General features: G+C 41.9%; 1 protein-coding gene across 1 annotated transcript; it reads right to left on the bottom strand.

The window, feature by feature from the left end:
* Nucleotides 1-16,289: 16,289 nt before the first annotated feature.
* On the bottom strand, nt 16,290-26,301 carry LOC118170052 (inducible T-cell costimulator-like). The gene is made up of 6 exons (XM_035331959.1): nt 26,057-26,301; nt 20,138-20,176; nt 18,841-19,179; nt 17,883-17,995; nt 17,183-17,273; nt 16,290-16,671 (listed from the first exon to the last, which is right to left on the bottom strand). The coding sequence occupies exons 1-5, from the start codon at nt 26,112-26,114 to the stop codon at nt 17,184-17,186; spliced, it is 639 nt and encodes a 212-aa protein (XP_035187850.1). The 5' UTR covers nt 26,115-26,301; the 3' UTR covers nt 16,290-16,671; nt 17,183.
* Between the last annotated feature and the right edge of the window lie 677 nt (nt 26,302-26,978).

The raw sequence follows: 26,978 nt of genomic DNA, 5'->3' as shown, positions 1-26,978 counted from the left end.
CTGGTCTCTGTCCAGCAAAGCCTGGCCCATAAATCATCAGCTCAGGTTTTACAATCCTGTCAGTTAAATCTTTGAATCTCTCACATTGTATCCCTACAGCTGGAACAACATTTTTAAAGACACTGCTTTTCAAATCTCCTTAGGGAGGTAAGAAATGGGCATAATTTATGCTGCAGTGCTATTATTCATCCCTTCAGGAATTACTATTCCACGTGAACAAAGTCAGGACAAGTAGGCCAGGTCACCTGAGATTCTGCTGAGCAGCGAGCAGATGGCTGGAAAGATTATCCTGAAAATCTCTAGTGGTGCTTAAATGTTTTCCGGGGATGGTAAACTAGCCCTTACATTAAGTAATACTGCTCATGAGTTCCTCATCACCACAGATAGTCACAAAACATCTCTATTTGGTGTATATGCATGCTCATGGTAGAGCTGTGTCATGTTTTCGATACACGAGTTATGTTGTATACCCTTTCGGGGAAAGAACAAATAGCATTTATTGTCCTCACATGTAGGACAATGTGCACTAAGTTCCCATGAGTCATGTTGACAGCATTACCAGAGAAAAAAGGGCAAGTAAGACCATCATAAATGGCCTTGGCTTTGTGGATATAACGTGTGACCTGCCTCCCACCCAGAGATGCCCCAGCCCGTATTCACTTGATAAAAGCAGGGAAGCTGAGGGCAGAAATTTTGTTGCAGGGATACAAAGTGAACACCACTGTTAATAGGTCCAGGCGGGCAGTTTTTGACAATGTTACAGAGAGAAACCATGGGACAACTTGGCTGCACATGAGTCTGGACACTGCTCAGCTCACTTGTCTTTTATGAAGGTACTTCAGTGTGAAGAAGACATTCATAGACAGGTTCCCTGAAAGTGACACTGTGGTGACTTGCTCACAGCAGAGCCATCAGATTTGACAGATGGATATATACACTCGTACCCACTGCACACATGCTACAGGAAGGCTGGCTGACAGGGAACCTGGGTGGATATTTTTTTGACTGCTTTGGGCAAGCCCCAAGCAACTCTTTTTTTTGGAGTTCTAATCAAAATTTATACGTGGCCAGTTCAAGCAGGATCAACTACAGCAAGAAAACAAGACCTTCATTTTGTTGCACCTGTTGTTGTATGTGACATAGCACAGCAAGAGATCTTTTGAACAGACTTTCAAAACTCAGTACGAATGACTAATTGGTGATGCAATTTGTTGAAAGCAAATGCAATGCTTCAAATATGTCTGGAATGTTTGCAAAACATTTTCAACAAGCTTAATCATATACCTTTCATCTTATCCCTTGATAGGAAACCTTTCCAGACATTTTAATTTTAAAAGTATCTTTTTTCTTGCTCATTATTTTTCAACAGCTCCAAAAGTGACCTAGTGATCTTAAGTCTGAAGAGACATTAAGTGGAAGATAAAAAGTAATGAACTGGGACTTGATCAGCTTTTTTAGTCATGTTGTTTAGTTTTGTTCTACAGGTGGTGGTAATTCTGTGTTTGTAGTCTTTTGCAGATGTTTTTAGGCATTCCCCTATTACCTGTGCTGCCATGGCAAAGAAGAAAGGATTAGTCACACCTTTCATACCAGTGTCATACAGCAAAGTCTTTCCGTGGAGCTGTGACACACTAAAGGGTTGGATCTGGAGGTCTCTATGGATTTAGTCGTATGTCTAAAAGAGTTAAAAGGTGTAAGTCATTTCAAGAGTATGTTTACAGTGACACATCTTATTAAATAGTACTTCAGCCTGCAAATATAAAATGTTTGCTGAGCCACTCCAGCACTTCCAGAGCGCCAAGCAGCAACCTTTGGAGTCAGCAGATACTCGGCAGGATCACACTATTCCTGCTCAGAGTGAGGCAGCCTTAAGTTTCTTTTATCCACATCACTCAACTTAGTCTGGGCCAGGTATTTCTGAGGCACGGAGGAGTAAGACTCAGCTTTACCGTATTCAAATACACATGTCCCTTAGAGAGTAGCTCTCATTTCAGCCACCAGTGAGTTTTCAGGGTGATTCTGGTATTTTCTTCTTTGAAGGTAAAATCTTAACCTTAACCCAGCTGATGGCTGGCTACCAAGTGTGGTATAGTTTTTCAGCTGAACTGTTGCTTAATCAAAAGACAGAGGATCAAAGGAATGGAAAAAAAAAAAAAAAAAAAAGGTCATTAGGGCAATTAGCCCTATAAGTCTCCCAGCTGTTTCTCTCCCTCCATAGTTTTTTTTAAAGCTTTTTCTTTCCCACCCTTTTCATATGGTTGCACATCTTTTCCAGAATGCCAGTTGGTGACTTCTCAAAGTCATTTTAAAGCACCGAGGGCCTTTCTAAGACTGTAACTACTGTAGGCTGAGTATAATAGAGTTATTTTGCATGAGGTGCAGAACTGGACAAGAAATTCTAAGAAAGCCAGATTTCTTCTCATCCTCAGTTACCACTCAGAGAAGGGTTTTTTTGACACCTCAGGTATCACCACATCTATGTCATGCTTGAGGCAGGAATTTTGCAATGGGTCTGACAAGTTGCATCATTCAAAATTAGCACAAACAGCAGTAAAACAGGCTATGAAATAAATTTGTATAAGTAATGTCTATACACAGCAGTATATGTCTTTGACCTGTTCCTGACATGTTTTAAAGAGACACCTCTGTAACTCCATTCAGTGTTTTATACGTCACATGCTGAAGCCATGTATTCTGGGGAAAGCTGACATTGGAAGAATTTACTAGCATCTTTCACAGTGCTGAATTTGGGGAGGATTTTTTGGTCAAATTTATTGCACAGAAAGTTTTTAAAAGTTTGGCTGGTTTTCATTCAGTGCATGTCTCCAGTTTCACATGCCTACATAAATGTACTCCTTTCTGGCTGAACTTGCTAGCATGCTCCTTTCCTTTTCCATGGATTGTATGCCATGTGGGAAATCCTGAGGCCTCACACTTCTGCCTGAGATGGATTTTTTTCTTGAGAAAGGGAACGTTATATTTCTCTTCAAAATGACAAATCTTGCAGATTTTTAGCTATCCTCTAACCTTTGCTCTGATTCCCCAGGAGGGCCCTTTCCTCACTCTGTTTCCTGATGTCTCCTTTTGTGTATGTGCTAGAGAGGGAATTCAAGTTTGTTACCTACTCTGACAAATGGTGTAAGGGAGAAAAGTCTCTCAGAAGATGTTTTAACTTTGGCAATTCTAGATTAATTTGAGAGAATGTCAGAATTATGATGATTGATTTTGAGATACCCAGGAAGGAGGGTATAGACTGGTAAAATGATAATAATGTATTTCTCTGTGGGGTTTGGGCTTGTAATACAAACACGTACCATTGATTGTTTCCCCAGAAAAGAATATCCCTAGGGTCTAGAGACTGCAGTTGTTGAGCTTCCTTTAAAAAACCCACAGGCTCCCTGACCAATTCTAGCATTCATAAATTGTCCAAATTGTATCTCTAGCTTTAGAGACACAAAGATAGCGAGAAATAATTTTGTGCCTTGTTCTGCTAAAAAGAAAATTGTGTATTGGACTCATTAGCAGGTATCACTCTGTTTTGCAATAGCAGGACACAAAATGTGGGGAAAAAGAAATGTTAAATTCAGAGATTATGAGTTTCCCAACAGCAACTGCATCGCCGTCTAAAAGTGAATGCTTCCACCCTTCAGTGCAGGACAATTTTCAGTGATTTCTTTGTGTGACACATACAACAACCTCTGTATTGATGGGATGGAATATGTTTGTGAGTCTGTGATAGCTGCCTGAGGGAAGTGCTGTGTTCCAGGACTTGAAAAATATAAATCTGTACCAAGGTTATGTACTGGCAAGGCTCTAAATACTTTTTCCTGTCCTGAACTTTTTCTCTTCCTTTGGAACAAAGGAGTTCTTCATCACTTGTGGATCTCTTTCCTAGTGAGGATTCAGGCCCACCTCAAAACACATTCATCCTGCTGGCAGCACTGCAGGACCTTGTTCTGCAGATCACAAGGCTTAACCCTGTTGTTCTGACACTATTCTAGCAACTCTGCTTCTTCCCAGGCCTCGTGCTGTCAATGCCATAGTATTCCTCCCTCATTAAAGTACCAACATAACGAAGTTTTTTCATAATGGCAAAAAAATGTGGCAATACCCTTGAGAGCATTCACATCCCTTGTCCTAGGGGTGTATGCCATTTTTTAAGGATAAAAAACTTGCTCTACGAACCCAAGGCTCAGGTACTTGGCCTTCATGCACACCAGATCACCCTCTTTGCCCTGAGTGCTCAAGTCTACCTTGTCTTACCCCTCACGAAACTGGACCCACAACTGAAATATCCCCAGTAACTTCCAGAATGGGGCACTCTGAAATTACAGTCCATCAACTTTGTGCCCATAAATCTTTTACCAACTTGGTAAGAAATTCTTCACCCCTTAAACAATGATGTTCTTCCCATTTTGGAATTATTGCTAAATCATAGTAGGGTATGTATCTCCCTCTCTTCTTGTATACTCAGAATTGTAAATAATTTTATTTTTCTTACTCTTCCAGGGTTGTTTTTTTTTGAGCATAAAACAGCCATGACTGTATATGTGGCATCCAGAACAGGCTGATTATAATCATGTATGTGCACAGATGTGTGTATATATGCAGTAATAGTTACATACTGTGTATGTAGTCTTTATTTCTATATAGTATAGTAAGAAACTGATTATAATGATTTCCTTATCATCTGTATGTGCCTCTAGTACACACAAGTGGCATCTATACCTGAAGTTTTCAACCATCATTCAACCCAGTTCTCGGAAGTCAAAACCGCTTACGCATCTCAGCAGTTTTTAGAACTATACCGTCTACAACTAGGGCATCTCAGAGGCCACTCTGTGCTGCATGCATCCTTCTCACTCAGATAGAGTTGAGGAGGTAGCAACACTCATGGCTATGGCTGCATAATGTCTGGTGTTAGCTCACATGTTTTGCTCACTGTGGAAGCATTTCTCATCCAGGTGAAATGATAAAGATCCACATGTACAAGGGTGAAAGCACTCGGGTTGCATGGGAGTGACACACATTAAAAAAACAAATGAACACACCTTTACTTCACTGAAAGAAAACATCCAAATATTGACCTGCATACGGTTTTGAAATGATGTGATGTTCTGTGCACTGATCATTTCTGATCACTGCTATAATTATGTATCCTCACGTCTCCAGTAGGCATTAGGGACCCAAAGATGCTCATAAAACACAGGTTATTGATTGTGTTATCTTAATCCACTTGACACCATCTCTTGTTATGTATTAGAATACCCTAGGGCATCACGTCAGAAGTGCCTCTCCCCTAATTCCTGCTGCTCAGGCTGTTTCCACAGTGACAGGCAGAAGTTGTGTCACAGCTACATCTATTGTGCTGTGAATTCTCCTCAGAACTGTCACTGGAGCAGTGTTGTGGTGGTGGCCTCTTGAAAACCTCTGAAAGCAAAAGTGATCTTACGTCTCACAGAGTGGGAAGGGAATGCCTTCTCCACCATCATGCAGGTCTCCAAAACACACACCCTCAACCTTCAAAGGCTTCCAGAGCAAAGTGAGCAGCCCACCAAGTGCTAGGCCTGTCTCTGGCCAAAGTTTGTACTAGTTTTGGAGCTCTCACCGTGCCTCTGCTCACAAACTGGATCTGCACTCCCGAAAAGCAGTTCCCTGCCCAGGGATAATGGTGCAGGTCCTGAAAGGCCCTTCTTTGAGGAGGGAGCCTCAACCCTGAAAGACTGCCAGCTTTCACCAGCTGTGTCCATGAGTGGGACCCAGAGGTGGAGAACCCACACTGCAGGATTCAGGGGCTTAGCTGGAGCAGAGTAACCCATCACCTACAAACCTGAACATAACTACGGTAACACTAAATATATTTTGGACCCCAGAATATATTAGGGTGCTCTGAATCCACACGTCATTTGCTGTGGGCTATCTGGGACCTTCTGAACTGCCAAGGGACGCTCACAGGCAAGTTGGTGATCGTGACAAAGAAGTATCTTTTTGTTGTGCACAGAACCCCTTCTGTCTGGGCCCGAAGTACCTGGACTCCAGCTGCCCTTGATACACCTATTGCAGGCTCTGCTTTGTGGTAAACAGGTTCGCACTTGTTCATAGTCAAAAGGTGAAGGTCAAGATCAAAGCTGGATGTCGGCGCCTTATCAGCTCACATATAATGAGGGCACGCTCACTGTGGCTTCGCAGCACACACACAGGCAGCGGGGCTGGGGTGGCTGCTGCCTCCAGCCCCGTCAGCATTGCTCATTTACAGCTGGCTGGGCTGGGGGCAGGTGGGGTTCAGGAGATGTGCAGAGATGGGCAAGGCTTTTGTGATTTTAGTTTATTCACAGTACGTGTGCTGGAGGGGCTGAGAGGAGGAGTACCTTGCAGTACCCACACAGCATTAAGCGTGGTCTCTGAACTGAGGAACCTCCAAATTAGAGGCAGCAGACAAATACGAAGGAGAAGGAGGAGAAGAATGAAACAGAACAGCAGAGAGAAATGGCATGTTAGCTCCTTGTGTCACTTGTTCTTTAGCAAAAAAAAAGTGAAGGTACATATGTTTATGTATTTGGGAACATGACAAGCAAGTATGAAAGGGTGCAACAGTTCCGTCCTCCTCAGAAACACTACAGCATATTTGATAGATTAAGTTATTTAATCATCAAAGTCTCACTGTGTTTAGATAAAATACAACTTCCAAAAGGAGATTTAGTTTGTAGGGTTTCAGTTCCTGGAAGCTGTGTGTTTAATCATTCATTTCAATATCACTAATTTTGTCTTGGTAATGTTGAAATCAATATTCTCAACACACAGCCAATCTTGATAGGTTTCTGGCCTTTTTTCTTCCCCGAAGATGAGTCTTGCTGAAGTTGCTGATTTTGATCCCTGTCATGAGACACTGTCTGGGTTTGTTCAGGAGGCAGACTGCTAGTAGCAGCATATGCTTGCTCTGCTTACAAGCAGGGAGAATACCATCTTTCAGCAGATCTGCTTACTCTGTGCATTCAGGGCTGTATACTCTTAGTTTCATTCTGAGAATATTTAATTTATTTCTTGTTGCTGGTGGCCCTGCAGAGCAGTGACACACAGATAAATGCTTTTTTATGGTTGGCCTCACCAGCTGAACTCCTAAACGAAGACCTGATTGTCCATATGTGTGCTCACATTACTGTTATTTTTATTTACTGTTATTTTTATTTACTGTTATTTTTATTTACTGTTATTTACAAGCACCATTACGTGTACCACATATTGCAATGCTGCGTAAGGATCCTGGGCATCTCTCTGTATGTGTTCCGTGGGACTGCCCCTAGAGCTGTCCACGGGTGCAGGTGCCAGCAGAACCATGCTGTAGACCCAGATCCACATGCACAGAATCGGAGAATCAACTTCTTTTCAAGCTCTTTCCAATGATTTTCAGCCCTTTTTGATGTGGCAGAGAAAACTCTGTTTTAGAAATTTGTGCTAGGAAAGAGGCTGGCATCAGAGATGGTTTTCTGCCACGCAACCTTCTGGGAATTCTCCACAGTTATCAACACAGTCAGTTTAGTCTCGAGCTATTTGCTGTGCTGAATGCTCTTGCTGGTAGCCTGGAAAATCTGTATCTCTGGCAAAACTGGTCAGGGAAGGTTCCTAAAGAAAGCTAGTCCTGAAACGTCCGGCCTGTGTAACAGGACCCCAGCTAGGTGCCGGGAAGGGAAGCTCCCAGGGACCTCTGGGGGCAGTAGGAGGGAGGTGGCAGTGAGAGCTGTGCTGTAGTGGTGCTGGAACCAGCCTGCGGAGTTGGTAGCAGTGACCACCTGGCAGCCACAGGAAAACATCTTGGCTTGATTTTATTAGAGTTCATTTTATATAAGTTGTATCTGCAAATACAGGGATTGAATTTGGCTCAAATCTTTAAACAAACTTAATGAAAATCACAGAGCTTCATAAAACGTTTGACTGTGCAGCAAGCACATCTTGAAAGCACTGTGAAATTGGCATTATTTAGATGTCAAATCAAAAGTAGCCAGATATAGCAAAAGAATTCACAGATTAACTATATTTCAAGCAAATGTGACCTGAATCTCAATGTTTGTTAACAAAGTCCAAATCACTTGACTTCTGCATAGTTTTGTTAAAGTTTGTCCATACAGTTTACATTATGAAATAAAATGGCTTTGCAAAGCACTATTTGAATACAGGTCCTCCAGAGGAATGTGTGACCTCTTTTCATCTGTTCAGCCTTGCACTGGTTTCTTTTCCCTTCCTCCCTCCAAGAGAGACCAGTTTAGTTGACAGGCATTGATTAAATCTTCCCTGAAGTGCAACAAAGGATAGCCCTCATCTGGCTTGCAGAGCAGGTCTCTCCTCTTCCACCGGGCTCCCTATATGAGCAGTGCTTCATACAAAACCCCTTCTGCTCTTTCTTCTCTCCAGAATCAGAGAAGACACCATGAGCAGAGGCTCCTGCAGGGAAGGAAAGTAGGCTGCTGTACCTACCACAGGGCCCCAGGTGGGAATTCTGCTACCCAAAGGAGGGAGGTAGGAGAAGGGGGAGAGAGGGAGTCTCTCCTTCTTCCTTCTACACTCTCCTGAAAGTTCAAAGTTCCTTCTGCTATCCAGACCCCCCTCAGTGGTTTTCTTGTTGCTCTCATTGCACCAAGGCCTCACCTTGTATTTGAGGGTAGCAACTGGAGGTAGCCCTAAACATGCTGAATAGTTTTTCTACAGGAGTGTTAATCTGTGACACAGGAAACACTGGCAATATGTGAGATATCAGACAATGATACATAAAATGGTTGTGAAAAACCTCCCAGATTCAAAACTCTCATAGGTGTTCCCATGCCCTTGGCAGATACAGGTCCCCATCTGCCCACAGGCACAGGCAGTAGCCAGCATCCAGCTGCAAAATGCCTACCTGAGGTGATTTGTAACTGTGTCAGTAGCATGTGGCTTACCCAGTGCTGCGTGCTTTACTGACCGTCCCCCTGGGTATCAAAGAGCACCCCCAGGAGAGGTGGTCTAAGCGTCCTGTGGCAGGCTGAGGATTCTCTGGGGGGAAAGGGAAAGTATGTGGGACAGAGAAATCGCTGGAGACCTCTAGTTGCTGGCAGTCAGTGCAAAGAGGGACAAGCCATAGTTCTGATTCTAAATCTGTTTTGGTACTTTACCCCTGAATTTTCCACTTGCAGTCCTCAGGATGGTACTGAGAGCATGCAGCCACGAGGCTGCAGGACCGTGCTACATCCCATCTCCAGCTCTGTGACTGCTGCAGTGAGTCAGTCCCCTGGTGAAGTGCTACCCCCAGGCACATGGGATGTGAGACCACGGTCAGGGCTGTGGTATCCACTGCCAAAGCCAAACATCTGTCCATTGGGCTGGAGAAAGCCTAGCATTTCAGTGTCTAAACTGTTTGATGGCTCTCAGATCGCACAGGACACCAGTAGCTTACTGGCGAATGAGACATGTTCTAGGTTCGTGTCCTGACCACTCAAAAACTTTCCTTCCTGACCTGAAATCTATTCATCCTGTGACAGCACTTGGGAACTCACCTGCTGGAGCTTCTGTACACAGGCAAAGGAATTGCACTTTTCTGCCAACAGGCTCTTAGGGCAAGGTCTCTGGAAACCTAAGGGTGCCACAGAGCCAGGCAGGTTCTTTATGGATCACTGAGTACGACTGATCACTTGTTATGGATCATTCAGTTCGAGCGTATCGCTTATACACCTGAGAAATGCACAGATCCTTGTGGCTCTTGCTCTAGACTCTCATTCTTTGTCGGCGTTTGACAGCACCGCAGAAAGCAGAGAAAGTGTAGCTTGAGAATGACTCAGAAGTGATTCCATGGTCATGTGGTGTAATGCTCTGGTTTGCCATCAAAGTGATCTGACTGAATGTCTACATTAAAAAAATCCACTGCATACGTTTCATTGCACTAGCTAAGCCATAGCAATGCTTTTCTGCATGTTTGTCTTCACAGCCATTGTTTTTATCAGTGACAACTGACCAAGAGCTGTTTTCCCTGAAAAGGGAAATGGGTCCCTGTTACTGGCACATAGTTCAGGTCTCTGAAAGGTGCTTTGGCTAGTCGTAATTACAGGAGAGATGTGGTCTTGTGTTTGAATTAGTAACTGTGCCTGGTGTTAGAATTTTGCTTAAGAAGATGGATAGAGGCTTGTTTTCTCACAAAACGCACGTTTTCATCATCCTGAATGAATAGGATATTTTCTTTCACTCAAATTCTCAGTGGAAATTATGATTCACGAGCTATTATTCAACACGGGTGACCATTTTCACTAGTGCGTCTGTTTTCCAGTAAAGAGCACACCTTTTCTCTAAACGGAAAGATTACCAACACACTTTGCAGGAAAGACAGAGCTCGTTTCATCTGGGTCAGGGTCCTGATGGAGATGAAGTTTCCTTTAGCTTTTGAAGCTGGTGAGACAGATGCTGTGGTAGGAAGTGCCGTGTGCCTCTTTGCATTGGCTGTGTGAAAAAGAAACAAGGCAATACAGAAAAAGTGACTCTTCAGCTTGAAAGAGTTTCAGGTAAAGAGGTGCTCATAAGCAGCTCTCTCACACCCCGATACTGTGCCTTGGCCAGGCCAGGCTGCTCGTGACCGCAGAGGGTGCCCCATGGGTTAGGCACAGCCCTGGCAAGGGCTGATGAGCACCTCCACAGAAGGAAAACAGGTACTGTTAGGGCAGGGAAGCGTCCCCATCTGTCCCTGGAACAAGAAATGAAGCCCCAGGCCAGAGAGTGTTTTGCTGAATAAATAGATTGTGCTTGAAAGATTGTGCGTATTCACCAATGCGTGTTTCAGTCAGTCCCTTGAGTAATCAGACATGGGTTTCTGTGATCTTCTCACGGCCTTCTGTGAATCTAGACTTCTCAGAGGTGCAAGTACAAAGAGCAAAATAAAATTAAAATCTAACAAAAAAAAATGCAAATTTTTTGCATTTTCCGAATAACGTACAAAAATCTACAGCTGGTCTTCACCCCTTTCCAGGACCTGAGGAATCACTCTAAATATCAGTATTACTCATTGGAAGCAAAGATATTTTTTGTTCTGGCAGTATGTCTTAAGAGTTGTTTATTTTAGTCTGTTGTAGTCCACAGAAGTTTTGAGCTTCTGCCTCCGAAATTCAGCCTCAGTAGCCTGAAAAGCTTAGGCAGAGTTCTCGTGCAAACAGAGATTGCACCAGTTAAACTGCCACCTTGGGAAGGCGGTGTGTTCCCTCTTGCTCCTCTCAGCTGGTGCTAACATCATTTTTCCTTTTCACTTGTCTTGGTGTTTCAGACTTTTTCTTTTTTTTTTTTTTTTTTTTTTTTTTTTTTTTTTTTTTTTTTTTTAGGAGAATCCTAGGGCAGCAAATGAGCTCTCCTTCTTGGCAGAAGGAAAATAATACCCCTTTGTAAGTCTTCGCACAATCCAGACCTTAAGTCATTGCCTCAAATTTGAGAGAGAGCAGCAAACTCTGTAAGATGCAGTAAAGCTTGTTCCTGCAGTGTGTTGAGACAAGATGAAATATGGTAGGTGATGGATTTGCCAACAGAGTACTAAAAACAGGGAGGACTGATGCAGGATTTAATATGTGGAAGATGTTCAGTATTTCAAAGTTGTTAATGTTTGCAGTTTTTAAAAATGATTATGCTTGATGTGTGCAGCAGCTAAATCTTTCTCATTGATAATCACAGCTGATTTATCTCTTTTTAAAAATTGATCTCAAGCCATAGGAGATCTTATGACTCCCAGGAGGAATTAAATAGCTCAGACATACTCATTTAGAAGATGTTCACCCCCTGATCTCTTCTTCATATCTCCAGTTCATACCTGTCCAGCTCATTTTTCCAGAAAAGCTGTTTAATCCTTCCCATTCCTTCATCTTCTCCAAATCTCTAAATTTCATCTATGGGAGAAATGGGATTTTTTTATGACGGTGGGTAGACTGCTTTAGTGATAAAGGACAGGACAGCTCAAGGGACTTGAGTATATGGAGCGTTTCATTGAACTTAAAGTCAAACCAAAACCAAAGACTTAGGTCCAGCTCCCTGGTAAACCTCGTATGGGCAGAAGTCCCCAGTAGACAATTGGATTTATTTTTAACTCATAGAATCATAGTATCATAGAATCATTTAGGTTGGAAAAGACCTCTAAGATCATCTGGTCCAACCTTTAGCCTAGCACTGCCAAGTCCACCAATAAACTGTGTCACTGAGCACTACATCTATACATTTTTTGAAGATCTCCAGGATGGCGACTCAGCTACTTCCCTGCACAACCTATTCCAATAGTTTACAACCCTTTCAGTGAAGAAACGTTTCCTAATGGCCAACCTAAGCCTCCCCTGGCTCTATTTAAGACCATTTCCTCTTGTCTTATCACTTAGTGCTTGGGAGAAGAGACTGATCCCCATCTCACTATAGCCTCCTTCGAGGTAATTGTGGAGCGCAATAAGGTCTCCCTGAGCCTTCTTTTCTCTAGGTTAAACAACTCGAGCTCCCTCAGCACTCCTCATAAAACTTGTTCTCTAAACCGTTCACCAGCTTCATTGCCCTTCTTTGGACACACTCCAGCAGCTTGATGTCCTTCTTGTAGTGAGGGGCTCAAAACTGAACGCAGCATTCAAGGTATGGCCTCACCAGAGCCAAGTACTTCTTTAATTAATTTCAGTGACATGTACTTTTTCTGCTTTTATTATTGATACGTTCTTCTGCATGGCAAGTTGTAGATTCACGTGTGTAATGGGCACTACACATGTAAAACACTTTATGAGTAACAGTGTACAATATCTTCAGTTTAGATCCTTGTTCTGATTAACTTATTTGCTTTACCCTACTTCCTGAGCCTCTTTTCCCCTAGACTTAAAAAAACTTTGTAAAATCTGTAAGAAATATAGCAGAATTTAAAACTACTTGAACTTTGAAGGTAACAAAATACCCATGCTAGGGGAAAATGGCCCATGACATTTCATAATGGCACTTCATTCATAGTGTTATATATTAGGTACAAAATTGCAATCTTGAATCCAATCATTAAACTCCAAGAGCATTCAGATTTAGGATTCATAATTCAGGCTAGGAAGATAAACTTGCAAAATACATATTAAGCTTTGGATTTCAAACCAACCCAAGATATGCAGATGTTCTAAATGAGATATTCTTGTCATATATCCATCTTCAAATTTTGGAGTGGCTGTAGTTGTCATCTTTAAAATCTTTCACCTGTTCACATTAGATCATGCTACCTGTTCAGCAAGATTAAGTTCAGCTTACTTTGCTCCAATTGTAAATTTTTATTTCAGGTCTTAACCTGCAAGATTACAAGTAGTTCTTTGCCATACAAACCTATTTGGTTTACTGACTTAGTTCATACAGTCCATACAGGCATGGGCCAGGAAGATGTAAAGGGCATTGATGAGTGTAAATAAATACATACGGGGCAACTTGCAGCAAGGATAAATCATAATGGATGAAAGTGTCTTACTGATCCTGGATCTTGTTACTTATTGTATGACAGAAACTGATCTTAGATGAGCAGGAAAATGATTGAACAAGGATTTTGCTTTGTGCTGTTCTAGGAGCCAAGTCCCCTTTCCAATCATTTTCCCCTTAAAACAGTAGAAGATGAAGATGGAGAGGCCCAGGTTGTAGAACTCAGCTCACAGACTGCTATACAATTGGCAAAATTCTGTTACCTAAACCTTTACATGGCAAGCAGAAAACTTAAGTTGAGATTGTTTCTTAGTAGTTTATTTTACCCCCCAAACTCTGATTTTCTGGAACTTATTTGAATACTACTCATAATTCTGCTTTCTTGAAAGTGGATTTTGTAGAAAGGTTGTCTGAATATTCCTGGTTGGTTTTTTCCCCTGCTAAAACAATCTTTTTCACAAAACTGGGCTTCTCCAAATAGAGTTTTGATTTTTTGAAATGCTGACCTATGAGAATATCAGACTTTTTATTTACTCTTCTAAACTCTTTTTTTGTTTGTTTTATTTTAATCCCTTTTTTGTCACTTAACCTGTAAATTCAGCTCATGTTACTTTTTTTTTCATAGTTTTTTTCTCATGTTGCCATTCTTTTATCTTCTTCCAGCTCCTTTTGATTAGGGGGTACTGAAGTAACAGAAAGAAACTGAAAAATGTCCAAAAAGAATCCTAAACATTATCTGTGTACTACACAAGGGATTAAAAGAAAGCAAAAGGAAATGGGGCTATAAGAAAAACTACTTTTTCATGAAAATAAAATAAAATAAACTTATTGAAAAAGCATCATTAATTCACTGAATGGAAACAGCTCTAAATTTTTGGTTTTCACTTATTTTTTTTGATCATTTTTTCCTTAGTGCTTTTCCTGTTTCCCACTAACTTCCTGTATGGTGATAAACTGCCCCTACCCTCTCCCTGTTGCACTGTGGAGGTTGTAGAACTTATTTCTTTCATGTGGCATGCAGGCACTCATGAATTTTCTTAAGGACACATGGTATAATAATAGAAACAGTTTTATTAAGAATAAAAATTTATCTTTTTTTTTTTTAAAAAAAAAGAGAGATGGAACCTGAGATTTCCCAAAGCTTTGTTACAAGGGGTATAAACCATTTCTCTTTCTAGAGCACGGTATATTTTGAACTATCATAGAATCATACAATATCCGAGTTGGAAGGAACCCACAAGGGTCATCGATTCCAACTCCTGGGTCCCCAAAGGATCCCCCCCCCCAAAAAAAATAATAAAAAAAAATCAAGTCATGTTTATCATTTATTCTTTATCCAGCTGCACCTCAAGGCAAATTTCAGGTTTTTCCTTCTTTAAGAAACTCTTTATTCCATGAATTTCCTTCTCAGTCTGATGAGAGTTTCCAGAGACTGGGACTCTCCACTGAGTCCCACGTACATAGAATCCTATATCCAGCATTTATTACAGGCAGTAAAGGTTAGTTATTTTCACTGATAATTTTAAAAGCTAATTATTTCACCAATAATTTTCAAACTGGTGATGTCATGTATTTGTGGGTGTACAGAGGATAGTTTTGTTTTATAGGGAAGTTAGGTAAGTTGGCAAAGTTATGTATTGGATGGACAAATTGGTGGATTTCACAAGTATCATGAAGGATCATAGAATGGCTTGGCTTGGAAGGGACCTTAAAGATCATCCAACTCCAGCCCCCTGCCATAGGCAGGGATGCCACTCACTAGATCAGGGTGGCCAATGCCCCATCCAACCTGGCCTTGAACACCTCTGGAGATGGGGCATCCACAGCTTCTCCGAGCAACCTGTTCCAGTGCCTCACCACCCTTACAGTGAAAAATTTCTTCCTAATTTCTAGTCTAAATCTGTCCTCTTTTAGTTTAAGACCATTCCCCCTTGTCCTATCATTATCTACCCAAATAAAGAGACCTTCTCCATCCTTTTTATAAGACCCCTTTAAGTACTGAAGGGCTGCAATGAGGTCTCCCTGGAGCCTTCTCTTCCCCACACTGAACATCCCCAGCTCTCTCAGCCTGTCTTCACAGGAGAGGTGCTCCAGCCCTCTGATCATCTTTGTAGCCCTCCTCTGGACTCGCTCCAACAGGTCCACATCTTGTGCTGGGAACTCTAAACCTGGATGCAGTACTCCAGGTGGGGCTTCATGAGGGCAGAGGAGAAGGGGACAATCCACTCCCTCAACCTGCTGGTCACACCTCTTTTGATGCAGCCCAGGACAAAGCTGACCTTCTGGGCTATACTGAAGACTGAGCAATTTTCAGAAGGTCAAGTAACCCCTAAACCCACTGGGGAAGTGGTAAAGGTTTCATGTCAAACCACAAGAAGAAAATAATTGCAAACCAGAGTCCACAAATACCCTGGCCTTACGGACACTGTTGTATTGGTGCTGTAAGACATGTGAATAGGAGACATCATGCCTCCAAGTTTAGGGGCTTACCCTGTAGGTTTGTACTGATTTAAATAGTGATTGCAGTCTCAAAAGTAATATATTACTATTTTGGAAGAAGAATTCAGAATTTAATTAAATAAGAGGAGGCCTATGGTGTGAATGGCAAAGATGTACTGATAGCACAAATGCATTGGAGCGCTCCTGAGGTTCTATGTCACAGTAAAGTCTCTGCTGTGCTCTCTCAGGCAGGAGAGCATGTGTGCATACCACACTCACCTAATGTGGTGCTAAGAAGTTTGACAGTGAAGATGACTTCATAGCATCAGGCTAGACTAGCCCTAATAAAAGGGCTTGTGCAATACATTGACAGCACTTCATGGCTGTGCCACAAGGATTGGCATTGGAGGTAGTCTTTTTTTTTCTTTTCTTTTTCTTTTTTTTTCTTTTGTACCCAGTGGAAAGTTACCATAAAGGAAACTGTAGAAAGAAGTTGCCTCTGTAGCACCACTGCAAGAATCTACTCTCAAGCAAACCCTACATTTTCTTCAACTAAAAGCTGACATCTTTAACACATTGTTAGCATTTCGTGTACAAGTCAGTGGATCAGGCAGTGTGTCAGTTAACACACAAGGCTAGAGCAAAACAGAGCTTAGAGCAGTGGTAGAGCGGGTGTCTCATGATTGAGTACAGGACCATCCTGAGTGCTCAGGGAGGCAGAAGGTGAGGAAATGTTCATTTCCCATTGTCCAGGATTTTCCCGTTGCCCAGGTTGAAGTAGCTGGAAACTTCCACTGCCAGAATGTCTATGCCACAAGCAACTTAAACCTGGAATAGAAACGGAGAATTAGTTATGTGCAACCCGCATGTGTTTGAATCAGTCCAACCTCTCCTGTTCTGTATCCAAACTGCTTCTGGCTACTACGCAAGGATTTAAGTAACTGGGACATTCCTTACTCCCTTTAGATTGTTTGTCCCTAGCCAGTAACCCTGAGCAAATACAGTAAATCAGTTGCACCTCCTTGGGTAGCACACACTATCTGAAGAATTTGAATGGAACAGTTTTACATGCCTTCCTCATGCATAAGATCATCACTTGGCACCAATGCAAAGCAAAACAGTTGCATTTCTAGGAACCAGCCCACCATTCTGATTCAAAAGCTTTCCCGAGACTTTGTTCTGTTTCCCCTTCCTGCAGCACAAGCTACTGTGCTGATCCCTTCTTCCCACCCACCCACCTAGACTCAATGGGAGGCACAGCAAGCAGCCCGGCCCCTCCCAGAGAAAGCCTTGCAACGGTTACAGGCAAAGGTTCAAGTACTACTAGTCTTAATACAACCTCAGATCCTTGTTTTTTTTGCTGCATTCACTGCTGCCATGGGCATGTATTCACTGTTGTACTCATGGGAGTTGGATTCACACTGCTGATTCTGCAAACAGAGAGGAAATGCCATGACTTTAATTTGTGGTCACTAACCTCCACCACTCCTACCTTTGTTCTTTAAACAGGACAGTTAATCTGACTGTTTTAAGTGTGAATATTAAAGTCAGAATAGACAGTCACTCAGGTAAAAAATTGGAATAGAACAAACTGAAAATGAAAAACGCACTGTCCAAAAAGAAATAACTAATGTCCACAGTCTCCTTTCTTCCCTGAGCCAACTGGTTCTTTCTTTAAGTGCTTTTGCTCCAGAACAGAGCTGGAATTGCTCCACTGATGATTTGTTTCCCCCTCTTGAAGAAAACAATCAGGTGAATTGCTTACCAAAGTAATTTTGCTGACCTGTGCAGCATTTCTCTTCTTTTCTTTAATTCCCAGCCCTTAAATCAATAGACAATTCTGTCTTAGAAAAATTAAATCTGAGCTGCTGTCATCAGTGAGTGAATTTCAGTGGTAAATTAACAGCTCAGTCTCTTTGTCAAAAAACATAGCACGTGCTGAGTATATGCCTGTCCCACCCTCTAAATATCATTAAATCAAGTTCCCCATCCATGACCGTTGGAAAGAGGGTTGTGCAGAATCTCGTAGACTTGCTTACCTTGTTCCTTAAGCGACAGGCTGCTACACAGCAGACACAGGAAATCATGGCAAACACAATCAGGCCAATAGTTACCCATGACATGATTCCCAGCGAAATGCAGTCTTCCTTATCTGGAGATAGGGAGGCAAAAAATGGCATTGCTGAGAATCAGCACTTCCCCCTCCCACCCCCCCCAACAACTTGTCAAATTATTTCTTATCTCCTCTTCATATCTGATGAAACAGCCAAAGGGTGCTCTGGACAAGGATTTCCATGAGTTGAAGAGCTGCCTTAGAAAAGTGTATTCAGCAGGAAACAAAACACTGCAGTTTTCCCAGAAGGAGAAGTGAAAGCCTAACTGCTGGTACACAAGGTTAAAAGTGTAGATTGAAAAGAAACCAAGCCCAGACTGAGAGCATGATGATATTTCAGATCTGAAGTTCTGAACAAGGTGTAAGCACAGGTAATTAAAAGGGCAGCCTGGTCAAAAGAAGGGAGGACTTTGGCAGTCATATTTGGATAGGAAGGCAAGTGGAGGGGGACACAAGATCAACCTTGTCCAGATCTTGGATAAAATATGATAGGGCATGAAACAGCTAGCAATAGCTATGAGTATCTGGCTGTCAGGAAAGTGGAAGTGGACAGCAGTGGAAAACACCGCTGACAAAAAAACGACGGCACAGCCTGATTCTGCAATCACCATGTGTTAAGTGCAGAGGGGGATAATATGTAATTTGCCCAACCACATAATTTTAGACGCAGCATTTCAGCTTTTATCTTTGTTTAGTCCTGGCATTGAGAAATGGGAAAGGGTAGAAAGGGAAGGACAGCAGACAGTATTGCTATTGATCTGTATGGAGGACCCTTCCTGAGTACTTTTATGCTCTCTTGGAACTCTTCTCACTGCAGTTGTAGCTACACCAAGTGTCTGTTTATCAGCCTGTTTAAAGTGAGGGGAGAAGGGAAGTAAACTTACCCTGGATGTACAAATAGGTTTCTTTCAGGAGGCAATCTATGTAAGGAGGGGGTAAGAACATCTCCAGGCAGTAGGTATAAGTGTCGATGTGCTTTCTTTCCAGATTTGTTAGTATGAAAGTGGTGCTGGTATTTGAATGCTCTGCCTGACAGTAGGTGACGTTACTCTTGGGGATAGCTTTCTCCTTGCTCACATGGAGAGCACAGATCTCCTTCTTTTCGTGCCCTTTGAAGAGGGTCATGCTGAACTCACTCACATTTTTGGGGTTGTGGAATATGAACTTAAAGTTTCCACTCTTAAATTCCACCATCACCTGGGGGTCAGAGACATGCAGCTGATCTGAAAACATGAAAATAGTAAGTGCAGTCACTCAAACAGCAATGAAGAGAATCCCTAAAGTGGTAAGAAACTCATTCAAACAAAGCAAGCGAACCGTGTCATAGAAACTTAAAACACAGAAACTTAAAACACTCAGAACAGTCTGGCTTTGCCACTCAGCCCTGTACTGTGAGATACCAGTGCATCGTTCTGGTCATGTCCCACATTACAGAGAAAACAGAGAACATCTTGCCTGCTATCTGCTATGAGGCTGGACAGGTCTCTGTTTGCATTGGATCAATGACCTATTTCATAATATTTAAAGGCCTCTTTTGACCAAACACTGTGACATATAATCCCTGCCTCAGTGTTGTCCTATTCATAAATAAAACAAGGTGGAATGAAAATGGTGACAATTATCTCTGGTTTAGGGTTTGTAATCTGAACGTCAGTGCCGTAGCTGAAAATGCAAAACAGGATTTGAACCCTAAACTCCCACATAAATGCCTTAACCATAAGACCTGTCTTTCCTTTTGAGATAGTGGTTTGGGGCATGCCATACAATTTAAACTTAATTACTTAGATGACTATATGACCTTTATCACGACCATGAGGACATGAGCAGAGGACAAATGTCACTGCGTGCATGCATTCACATGCAACCCAAAAATCATATTTGACCTTCCTGAAAGCATTGACAGAAAATATTGACAGATGTTATACAACTCTCTCATTCTGCAAAATGTTTCTATTTTTATTTTCTTGGAGAAGAAAAAGAAAGCAAACTGACTGAGGATCTCCTGCTACCTCACAGTTTGACTTTTGTAAAATCAGTAACCAATAGCATGGAGAATGCCCTCAGAAAAAAATGTGTTAAAGTGTGCTGTAAAAAAATGAAAACCCTCTTCTTCAGAGACAGTATTTTCTGATCTAGAATGGCACTTGAAACCATACACCAAATTATGTGAATGTGTCTTACCTATATTTTTGCATGGTCTTGATGAGCAGGTATCAGCTCCTGAAAAATAAATTGTTTGCTTTTTAAAATTCAAGAAGAGAAATGCAGGAAGAGGGGCTGATGTTAAGATGCTGAAGTTATTTTCTAATGGTAGTACTTGTGTCGTGAGCCTATCTGATCTTGTCTCAGTGCTACTCTGTAAAATCCCATGATATGATAAAATCACAAAGTATAAAAATAATGTAGAAAGAAAATTAATTGAGCAAGAATTAATATTGATAACATATATAGCACTTAGAAATTCATAAAACACCTCTGCAGAAGGAATAGGCGTACTTAAAGAATAGAAACTGAGATGAAAGTAGAATTTCCCCAGAGATAGTGAGGAAATGTATCCCAAATTAAAAAGCATACTCTTGTTTTCTCGTGAATCCGGAGCTGGCAATAAGTTAGCATTATATTCTGTTTCCAGACTGTAGTGCCCATTTTGTTCTATGTTTTTCTGTTTCCCAACACTGCATCAAAATATCTTCTTCTGGCACATCCAGAATGAATAACTGGAAGGTACTCCAAGATAGGCAGCAAGAAAATATTCATCAATGCATAGTTTTCTGTTCAAACTTTTTCTCTTCATGATTATCAAGCTGCATTCAGTCTGTTGTGCTTAGGCAGCCTCTGTTACAGGAGCCTGGCACACTTTTGTTAATTATTTAGGACTTCTTTAAGGTGCTACCTCCCTCACCACCCACTATGGCAATACTGAGAATGGAATTTTCTGTCTGAGTTGGCAGCACGCTCTGCTTTGAAATGGTTTGTGTGTCATTAGTAGCAGGCATAGCTCAGCCTGATGGTGTTTCATTTAGACTTTTCCTTTTTTGTATTGCTCAAAAATTAGAGGTTTATATACTACACAGACAGGTAGAAAAAAAACCTGTATCAGCCTTTCCTGTCTTCAGGTAGTCTGAGCAAATTCTTTAGAGGTTGCTTAGATTGAAATGCACTCTACATCAAGATTTTTCGATGTTAAGGAAACAGGGGACAAATACTTGAAGACTTTCATACATAATCATATTCTTGTTATTGCTATGTGGATCCATGCAGAGTAGGTCCCCGACTGTGCTGGGTACTGCACTGATTGCACAGTGTAAATAATCCTTTTCCCAAGGCACCTGCAATCCACGACATCCAGCCTGCACATGCCCAGGAACAGAAGATTATTCTCATTCATGTAATGTTGAATGGTTTCAACTCTCTTCCTGGACTGAGGCAACCTTTTGGTGTCCACACTTTTTTCTGCTTTGAATTGTTGCTCCCCAATTATCACCACTGGTAAGGGCGTTGCAATGAATTAATATTCGTTTAAAATATTTTTAGTGTGACACATAAGCTAATGGACTTGTGAAAAATGCTTTGTGATGTGCACTTGGAAAGCAATACAAACTGTTATCCTTTTTTGATTGATTCACCCTCTTCCCAGTTATCACATTCTTCCTGGTCTACTGCGCACAGTCAGTGGCCTTGTGTCACACAGCGACAGTTCAAATATCTGTACTACTTTCAGGACTATTACTTAAGTGTGTGATAACAGACAAGGTATCTTGTACCACTGGTGTGAAGATAAGACAGACAAAACACAACTTGTCAACCCCCATTGAATTACAGCTCTCGATACAGAGAGTGCAAGCCCTCAGAAAGGCACACGGCCTGAAAAGCTGAAAGCAGAGGTCAAATAAGGAAACGCTTCTTGATGACTTGCGTGCTGAGTGGTGAAGGAAATCAGGTGCTGGGAGAACAACATTTGAAATAAAGGTCTTTTAAAATGCTCTAGTTTCAGTGGCCTGTGGGTTGATGACATATACCTTTAAAATTAGGCCCAACAGCAGATAAATTATTTAGGGAAGGAAAGAAAACAGCAAGTGTATTGATCTAGCAGAAGCTAGGGAGAGCAGGGTATACGCGAGCTGGCCTGGTCCCCCACCTGTAGCTGACCGAGGCCTCTACTTTTGATACTGCATGTCCGAGAGGAGAGGCAGATGCTGGCTCGGGGTCTGGGCAGCTGCAGAGCCAAGCGGTCCCAGAGACCCCGACACCCCGGAGGGGAATGGGGCTGCGCTACTCTGCGTGAAGGAACAGCTTGGAATTTCATGCGTCTGATCGCCTCCGAGAACAGTTCAGTTCTGCTGTTGGCTAATGAAATTGCCCTTTCATACTGGGTGGTTTGAAATCTTTGTCAGAGATCATGGTTTTAATATTTGTTTTTAATGGAAAAGGGCAGAGCGAGGTGATTAAGTGTGAAGTTCATGTGACCCTGTGGCAAGCTGAAAAATTGTTTTGCATCCTCTCAGGCCCAGAAGCTGTAACTGCCTATCTTCATGAAAGGCTCAGTAATGTGTTTCTGTGAAGGACCATTTCAGTAAAAGTAATACAATTAGTATTCTTCTGAAACAAGTGACTACACAGAAGAGTGTGCTTAGCATAGTATAAAGGGAGCATATTTTAAAATGAGATTAACAGTGCCTGAGATTAAAACACAAAATTGTCTACATGGGTAACCACAATGAGTGAGATCCAATATGAATTTCCAGCTCAATAGCTATTCTGCATCAAGTCCTGATGTGAATGTTCTGTCACTGCATACTAAAGGCAGCTTATTCCCCCTCCCTACGGCCGATTGCCCTTCTCCTGTTCCCATTTGTATTGGTTCATTCCTAGGGTAATCCTATGAACCCTGTAGCACTCTGAGGTTAATGGCCAGAAGCATGTCATTTGCCAAGCTCCTATGAGAATAAATGTACATTTAGGGAGGTGGAATATAGGAAATGGAGGTTAAAACATCCAATAATATTGAGAGATTTACTCACAAAACCTCCCTAATACTACCACAAAAATGTGAATAAAAGAATATATCCTGTTAGAGTTGAAAATGAGCAGAAGAATATCACTGGTTCAGCAGTAAAAATGCTTGCATTTGGCTGTAAGGTTCCTTTTGGTATTTTTCATAAAAGAACTAATGCAATTGTAATATTTATAACAAGAGGAAACAAATCTTTCAGTGGTTTTCTAAGTGTCACACTGATGTTGTTGTAGAGTTGTAGAGTTGTTCCTAGCTCACCTCTTGTCAAGCAGATGCGAATCCAAGAGATGAATTTGGGTATGAGAGAAGCATCTTGTTATGTCAAACTGTGAAGAGTGTGTGTGTGTGTGCATCCTATGTTTGTGTGTACTTAGAGTCCTGTACATTTCTGTAAGAGATTACCTGGATAACAAGTGTGTCTACCTCAGCTCCTTTGATAGACATTTTTACTTTCATCTTTACTGCAGTGGGAAAGTACTTTGTCAGAGGCTTGCGAATTTCTGCAGCTGTGGTGCTTGGACGCAGAGGCCACTAGAAGGCAGGTTATTTTCATTTTAACGGGACAGCAATTTTGAGCTTTCTCATTGCTCTTCAGCAGACCCAACGCTATTTGCAAACACCACAATCCATTACATATTCGGGTCTTAACAGAAGCTTAAAAACCACATTTGGTTAATTTTGGAACTTGGATTTTAAAGTAGGAGAACAGAACAGAACAGGTATGGGATGGGATAGGATAGGATAGGATCTTACTTAGTTTTCTTGCATTTTGTTTTATCTGCCCCAGCTCTCCGAAACTAATCAGCTGATTAAAAGAACAAGCATAATTTTGCTTGGGTGTGTTTGCCACTGAACATGAGCAAACAGAGTGCAGACCCTGCTTTTCAAACAAGCACTTTTGTTTTACTATTACTAAATGTCCGATGAAACCACACACCATTTTTAAATTGCTGTATCTTTTAATCTTTCAAGGCACTCTGAAAGATGGCACTTCAATTCAGTGTCATTAGTCATATGCCTAAAACTAACATGTTCCTGTCCTTCAGGAATCAAGGGTTAAGAGGAAGGCAGTCCTTCTGGGCAAAGCAAGTAATGGCCAGAAGTACTCTAGGAAACTATCTGAATTATTTCTGTGCTATAAGATATGTTGTGGAATGTGGAAACTATTATAAAATATACCACTAACACTTCAGTAATTGCTGGTAACGTTTCAGACACCCTTCTGAGAAGTGACCATGGCTTCATCCGGTGCTGACAGCAGGAGTTATGCGGGTAAACAATGATAATACTTTGCAAACGTTGGCATGCAAAAGACTCATGTACAGCATTTCATAGCCAAGGGCCTCGAGTGCTATGGAGTCCTACAGCTCTACTCCAAAATCCCATTGCCTGCATTTGTCTACCTAAGAAGCTCTTACAGGCAATTTCTTGGTCACAATTGGTTTACCAAATTGCACAATACATACACACACATATATCACCTTCCATGAGGTATTTATATTGAAACAATATCCACAGATCAGAAGTAGAGCTTCCTAATAACTACATTAAAACAAAGAGACAAACAAATAAACAACAAAAACATGCTTTTAAATTACTCTGATTTTACTACCCAAAATTTGCCACAGTGCTGGAGTGTTAGCTCACTCTCTAAATGAGGGTGTCATACTCATGTGTCTTACATAGAGCTGCTGTTTTACAGCCCTTTTCTTTTTAGCAGTAATGATAATAATTAGTATTTATTATACTAAAAGTCCTGTAAAAAATAAATAGTGAGATGCCATTTCTCACTGGAAGCTATGTCTTTCTCCTGCCATCTCCTCTGTCCGGGCCCTGCCCAAGACCTATTCTCCATGTTGGAAGGAAAGGAAGAAAGAAGGGGAAACTGCCAGTATTAGATAGAACAATTATTTGCACCCTTAAAATTCCAGCCTATTTCTTCCAAGGGAGTGACCTGTTAGATAGCTCCAGCCACATGTAAAAGTGTGCTGGTGAAGTATACCTGCTAAATTGACTAGCTGAGAAATATTTAACAAAATTGAGAGGATGTTTTTGTTACATTTAAGAATGGTTTTTCAAGGAGAAAAAGAACAGCTTGTGTCCCTTTATTGATACTGGCCACTATCCTCCTTCCCTTTGATATCACCCATTTTTCAATGTCTGAAAGCTCAGTATGCTGTTGCTGTATTAGTTAACCTTCAGAGGGGTATCTGCATTGCCTAAAGAGCTGGAAATGAGCTTTTATTTAAACGAAAGCTTAAATTCTGTATGAAATCTCAGGACTACTCAAATTCTACAGAAGGACTTGAAACCTATCTGGAACCTATCTATCACTGGAATTTCAGAAGCAAATATATTCAATAACCCTTTGCATGACCTTCAAACAACATGTTTAAATAATGAATGCTTCAGTTAGAAACTCTGTTCACTAAATCTCAGGTCTCAGATAAATGTGAACTCTGGTATTTCACTTTGCATAGCTGTTACAAAACACCGAACCACGCAAAATGCTACATCCATGTTTATGGCTGGACTGAGATCAACGTTGTCACCCTGCCTCTTCTCAAACACAGCCTTTGGAGAGCTACACCTCCTTTTAAGTCTGTCCGCGTTTCAAGCCTGCACCAAAATGATCTCATCCACCCTTCCATGCCATACACATTTTTCACAGTACAAAAATTCCCTGCTCAAACATGACCAGGATTAATATCAATAACTTAGTGTCTCTTTATTAAGCCATTCACCATCACGCTGCTCTAAGACGTTGTGCCCAGCAAGGGAAGCTGGCTGGAGCACTGCAGTCTAAACAGCTAGCGGATAACACTGAGCAGATGAGCTAAAGAATACAGACAATGAAAACTTGTACATTTTGTCTCAGACCAAATGCCCTTTCTGGCAGGAATTCTCTTCCCACCAGCTCTAGTGATGTTAAAGTCAAGAGTGGTCTTTTTGCAGCTGCTTCCCTTCCTTCCCTCCATTCCTCCAACCCCGTGCTATCAGACCTTGTTTACCGCCTCCCTTCTCTGGGTGGGCTATATTCCATAGGGACATCTACTGCGAGGAGAATAAGACAAACTGCTACTCACCATACAGGGCTCCAAACTGAAAGCAGAGGAGACAGAGCGTTACAGCGATCGACTTCATGCTTGCCTGACACACAGGCACCAGCCTTCTGTCTGCTGTGGAGATGGGGAAGAATTCTTGGGTAGAAAAGGAAGTGGTTTGTGGGCAATGGGGGAAATTATATGATAGTCAGAAGGACTTTTTAATTTAACACCTGACTACGTTATAGCTATGTCAGCATTAGCTGTCGCCCACACCTGTGGAGTTTGCTGCTCCCCCCGCCCCACCTCATGGCTTGCTGTCACAGACCGGAAGATGAAAAATTTTTCGTACATTACCTTTGATAATCACTTCCGCAAAGACTGCTTCTGGTGAAATCTGTCATGACAGAGGCTACCATCACCTACAGCACTCTTCCTGCAGATAGCCAGGTGTTGGTGACCTGTTCCTTAAATTAACTTATTGTATGTCCATGTTTGCCACTGGCAACCAGGCTTCCTCCCCACCTTCAGCTGGGCATGTGTAACTGGTGGTGTTGCTCTGCATGGAAGCTGATGGCCAGTAGGGGAGCAGGATCATCTTTGTCCTGGTCCTTGAATTCAGTGGAAGAACAAATCCAAATCACAGAAGGACCCACTCAGCCCTGTGACATCCCGGAGGCTCACTCTGATGTAAAACTTCCACCCTGGAGTTCAGGCTTGCTCTGGGTGGACATGAGAAATCCCACACAACTCTGAGCAGAGGAGATTTGGCCCAGTGCCCCAGGGCCTTAGGGCAGAAGCTTCTCTCCTTCCCTTTCCCTGCTTTTGTGCAGCACGCTGTACTCTGGCCTGCGGTACATCTGTGTTCAGGAAGTGGTGTGGGACCCTCTGGGATAAAATGTTCTGCGGCCATTTAGATCTGGCTGATTTTAGGGCAGATAATATGTTTGAAAAACAGTTTCTT

Source organism: Oxyura jamaicensis, chromosome 7 (assembly GCF_011077185.1).
Source record: "Oxyura jamaicensis isolate SHBP4307 breed ruddy duck chromosome 7, BPBGC_Ojam_1.0, whole genome shotgun sequence".
NCBI lineage: Eukaryota > Metazoa > Chordata > Aves > Anseriformes > Anatidae > Oxyura > Oxyura jamaicensis.
Note: the sequence above shows the minus strand (reverse complement) of the source record. Positions and strands in the feature narration are given on the sequence as shown.

Bases quoted from the DNA above. Each gene is read 5' to 3' on its own strand.
- LOC118170052 (XM_035331959.1), bottom strand. From the start codon at position 26,114: ATGAAGTCGATCGCTGTAACGCTCTGTCTCCTCTGCTTTCAGTTTGGA. The intron at 17,996-18,840 runs GTAAGTTTACTT...CCCTATCTCCAG, and splicing joins AACCTATTTGTACATCCAGG to ATAAGGAAGACTGCATTTCG. The intron at 17,274-17,882 runs GTAAGCAAGTCT...CTCTGTTTGCAG, and splicing joins CCTGTCGCTTAAGGAACAAG to AATCAGCAGTGTGAATCCAA.